The following is a 4841-nucleotide window of genomic DNA, read 5'->3' as shown; positions in this document are numbered from 1 at the left end:
ATCAACTTTTGCGTTGCCCTATTCCTTCGCCGCCCTCTGTCTCTCTCTCTCTCTCTTCTCTCGATCGCATTCCGTCTTCCAACGTCTCACGGACACGCTAATTGGCATGGCAATGGCTGCTGCTAGCTGCATCGCCTGTGGATTCAGATAAACTTGTGTTTACAATGGCCTTTCCGCCCATCACATATCTGCAGATTGCTCCCACCGCATTCCATGTTGTAGTAAAGCATTTCTCAGGAAGACAAAACATAACCATAACGTTTCAACACTACTTCCTTGGTTGTAGCTATAGAAACACTTGTATCACTTCCATGGGTCTCTCTATCTCTCTCCTTGTCCTGTGAGTTCAGAGTTCCATCTTCCAACGCATTCTGGAGAAGCTAAATGGCATGCTTATCAATGGCTGCTGTTAGCTACATCGCCTCTGGATTCAGATAACGTTCGTTTCAATAATGCCCACTCATCACGATACTGCAGATTACTCTCACTGCATTCCATGTTGTAGAGAAGCAATTCTCAGGAAGACAAAACGTAACCACAACATGTCAACACTTCATTAATTATAACATTAGAAACATACGACCACCCATTACTCTCCATTAGGGGTTTCGAATACACTGCGAACCCAAATGACGAAACATATAGATCTACAACAGAACCATAGAGAGGCCCCCGAGACTTGTTCATATAGCCAAAACCGGAGCAGCCCCTGACGACATCACTAGATATCTGATCGACCTATTTTGTCTACTACTTGTTTGATGTGAGTGAATCTAAAAGACACCGACGACGTTCGCCCTGGGCGTGGCGGTGGCCGTGAGGGGAGTCTCCATCTCCAGCGACAGTTTCAGCACCTCGCCGAGGTCGACTGGGGCCCCGGCTGCTGGCCCCCACTCGAACGCGTGGACCAATCGCGCCACCCACAGCCCCACGGTGGCGAGGCCCAGGTTCTTGCCGGGACACACGCGGCGCCCTGCGCCAAAGGGCGCGAGCCGTAGGTCCCCCCCACGGACGTCCACGTTGGCGCCGCCCTCCGCTTCAACGAACGGCTCCGGACAAAAGACCTCCGGGCTGGCCCACACCGCGGCGTCATAGGCGATGGACCACATGTTGACCATGGCGGTGGTTCCGGCGGGGACCAGCATCCCGTTGCTGAGGTGGACGTCGGCAGTGGAGAGCCGGGCCCAGGAGAGCAGCGGGCCCGGCGGGTGCGCGCGGAGGGTCTCCTTGACCACGGCCTGAAGATACGGCATCCTCGCGACGTTGGCATCGGTGGGCGTGCACCGGGGTCCAACGACGGTGTCGATCTCGTGGCGGAGCTTGACTTGCACCCCTGGGTGGAGCACCAACTCCGCCATTGCCCACTCAGTCAGCAACGCCGTCGTGTCCGTGCCCCGAAAGATCATCTCCTGCCATGGAAACCACATCAGACGGCTAATTGTACAAGTACTTTTTACATTTGCGCCCTCCATAATAATGTTTTAACAAATTACACATTTCAGTGCAACAAAGAATAGTGCGTAAAAGCACAGACGTTACCCAAAGGACGGCGATCATGTCGTCTTCTTCGAGCTTCTCGTGGCCATCCAGCGAGAGAAGCACGTCCACAAAGTCGTCGTTGGCATGCTTTTGGCTCGGATTCCGAAGGCGGTGCTCGGCTATGATCCCACTCACAAACCTGCTAACGCGCGGCACAAGAGCCGCGCACCGGGCCTCAACGTTGCCACGGTCGTAGAGCCGCGCAAGCCACGGGAGATGGTCGGACCAGTTGAAGGCGCCTAGGAGATCGAACCCTTCCCGCACCATCGCCTTGAGCTCCTCCACCTCCGGGATGCCGCTGGGGCACGAAACGTCGTAGCGCCGCCCGAAGACGCTGCCCATGATGTTATTGAGGGCGGCGTTTTGTAGGTGCGGGCGGAGGCGGACGGCGCCCGCCCGGCGCTGCTCGACGGCGACAGCAGCTAGCATGGCGAAGCAGTCGGCATGGCGGCCGGGCTCATGAGCAGCGATGCGACGGGGGGAGAAGAGGTGGGTGGAGGCGATGCGGCGGAGAAGTCGCCAGTACGAGCCGCTGGGTGCGAAACCGATGGCGCGGGAGAACATGAGCTCGCGGGCGGAGCGCTTGAGAGGGCGGTCGGCGAAGGCCGGGTGGGAGAGGATCTCGCGGGCGACGGCGGGGTCGGATGAGACGACGGCAGGGGTGGAACCAATGGAAAAGGCCATGAGGGGCTTGGCGTGTGCGGCGGCGGACAGGGCGGCGAGGGCGCGGTGGGGGAGGTTGCTACTCAAGGCGAAGAGAGAGCCGAAGACGGGGAGGCCGCGGGGGCCGGGGATGGTGACGATCCCACGGCGAGCCCGGCCATGAGACCAAGCGGGGCCGCCGGGGGACAGCGCCCACGACAGGAGCCCCAGGGAAACGAAGGCAATGGAAAGCGACAGGAGGAGCATGGGCGTGTCACAGCGGAGGGTGTCGGCGCCGAGAAAGGCAGGGAGGGCGAACACCCACCAGTTCGAGTCAGTCGCAGCGTATGTACTCAGCGCCATTTTCTTCCTCAGAAGCAGCAACAAGCAAGAGAGGTGCAGGAGAAGGGAAGAGTACAGGCGCAATGTGGGGAGGAGAGAGGAAGGGCGAGAGGCGCATCATTTAAAGGGGGAGGAAGGGGGACTTCTCAGCTGCCTCAAACATCCGCACCACTCATCAGGTGCAGGCACGAATCTCGAGAGGGAAAGATCACGTGATTGTAAACGTCGAGTGTTGGTGGTTGCTTCTAGCGAAATGTTCGACGTACCCGTAATTTTGTATGTCTCGGAGGTTTCGTTGGATTGGATGGTCGTGATCAGAGATCACGAGGGGCAAAGGAGGATGCTCATTGAAGTAGTGGTAGCTAAAAGGAGGAGCGTTTAGCGTTTAATAGGCGTGGCATTATCGTTAGGCTTAAATGTATGCAATAAGAGTCTAATGATGATCGACTTTAAATTTCTTCGGCCAACGGAGGGGGGTGAAATCTTGGTACGCTATTCTTACATCCTTCTTGTAAGAAGGAATACAGTTAATGTTTCACATAAATGTATGTATATATTCTTTAATCACTGCAATCAACATAACAAAGCTGAAGAGAAAACAACGCGGCATTTCACCAAATATATTAGATGTTCACTAATCATTTGTGCGTGTATGTGATCTGTTCGATGAAATGATGAAGCTCGAAGTGAAGTCAAATAGAGTATTTGGCTGCTGAGAGTGATTGGTGGCCTGCGAGCGGCGTCCCATGGTTTCTCTCAAGGAAACTGCGAGCTCGAAGGCAAGAAGACAAGAGTGGAGGGGGTAAAGTAACGCTTCGAAGTGTGAGCTCTGTAACTTCCATGGCCTCCCAACATGGTTATGAGAGAGAGAGAGAGAGAGAGAGAGCTGTGCATTTAATATCGTCTTGGAACGCCGTGGTCAGTGATTCCGACCTCCATACATGAAGAAGAATGATGCTGTGGGTGAAGAGCAGGGAGGATGGCGTTGACGATGTTTAACAAAATACCACTGGTTTAGAACCTTCCACAAGGCCTACTTGTAGAAGTGGGGGGGGGGGGGGGGGGGGGGGGAGGGGGGGGCGGTGTTTGTTGGCTAAAATGATGTGATTTAGAGCCACAGGAGTGGCTTAGGGCATTGGCCCGTGTGTTGTGAGGTGTGAGAAGGGTGGTCACGGAGTAGAAAAGTTGCTCATAAAGACCAGCTAGTGTAGTAGTATTTGACTTCTTGTCAAGTAATTAAACAAATCACTGTCATCATATCACCTTAAGAGACTTTTTGGAAACAAAAATGTTCATCTTATGTTTTCATTATTTTGTTTTATAGAAACCCTCTGCCAAAAAGAAAGAAAGGTTCTATAATTCGAACTATTTTATAAAGTAGAACAACAATTTGTGTGTGTGTGTGTTTTGGTTTCAAGAAGTCATCTGGAACACCAGCTTATACATGCACTGGTCGTTGATGATGAATCACCAGCCAACATGAAAACTTTAGATGATGCGTAAACCCTCAAATCTGTGCCACATTTATTTATGTGCTTGTTCACATTTTGTCACAAGCCATATACAAATTCAAATATTTTCATGTACTTACTTGCATGCTAATTTCCATGGAGTAACAACACAAAAAAAAAAAAAAAAAAAAAAAAAAAAAAAAATATATATATATATATATATATATATATATATATATATATATAAGGTCAACAAAAGGCCTGGCTTGAGAAAGTACTAATAGTAGAAGAACCTACAGCAAAATAGTTCCAAATTTCAAGTACTAGGTTCACTTGAGAAAGTACAAGGCATGAAGGTAATGGCTGGAAGCTACAAATCAAGGGTTCAAAGCCACACTTTAAATTAACTTAACCATCATTTCCTAGTTATCTAATCCACACTATGACCAATGTCTTGGTTTTCTGTCTTAAGAGGTACCCTTACGAAAATCCTGGGAAGGTGGAATGAGACTAGAAAACCATCCATTGTCAGAGCATGATGACAGATTCATAAAACCTTCCAAGAAAGCAGAAAATCACACAAGATATGAAGTAACACTTTGTCCTTTGCTTAGCATTTACCTTCTTGCACTGTCTGGTGTTTGTTCAAGTCATCCTTGACCAGTGGTTTCATAGAAAGACTGGAACCCCCATCTATAATCTCCTCCCTGAAAGACATTCAAAAAGAAAACATAAGGATTTTTGCAATTATGATCCTAATCACACACGGTGGGCTCATGTTTGATGTTGTAGAACAGAACTGGACATTCTCACTAAGGCATTTTTGGTCCTTAATGAGAATGGCTGTTAAAATAAACTTCAGATACA

At 50.3% G+C, this 4841-nt stretch overlaps 1 protein-coding gene across 1 annotated transcript; it reads right to left on the bottom strand.

Annotated features, from left to right (window-relative positions):
• Window positions 1-532: 532 nt before the first annotated feature.
• On the bottom strand, window positions 533-2633 carry LOC135627647 (cytochrome P450 78A11-like). Its single transcript, XM_065133780.1, has 2 exons — window positions 1540-2633; window positions 533-1409 (listed from the first exon to the last, which is right to left on the bottom strand). Exons 1-2 carry the CDS (start codon window positions 2542-2544, stop codon window positions 774-776), a joined length of 1641 nt encoding a protein of 546 aa, XP_064989852.1. The 5' UTR covers window positions 2545-2633; the 3' UTR covers window positions 533-773.
• Window positions 2634-4841: the final 2208 nt, after the last annotated feature.

This window comes from Musa acuminata, chromosome BXJ2-11 (genome assembly GCF_036884655.1).
Source record: "Musa acuminata AAA Group cultivar baxijiao chromosome BXJ2-11, Cavendish_Baxijiao_AAA, whole genome shotgun sequence".
NCBI classification, from domain to species: Eukaryota; Viridiplantae; Streptophyta; class Magnoliopsida; order Zingiberales; family Musaceae; genus Musa; species Musa acuminata.
The sequence above is the reverse complement of the archived record's forward strand: the minus strand, read 5'-3'. Positions and strand labels throughout refer to the sequence as shown.

Excerpts from the sequence above, each read along its gene's own strand:
- LOC135627647 (XM_065133780.1), bottom strand. The coding sequence starts at position 2,544 with ATGGCGCTGAGTACATACGCTGCGACTGACTCGAACTGGTGGGTGTTC. Across the intron at positions 1,410-1,539 it reads ACATGATCGCCGTCCTTTGG|GAGATGATCTTTCGGGGCAC; the intron begins GTAACGTCTGTG and ends TTTCCATGGCAG.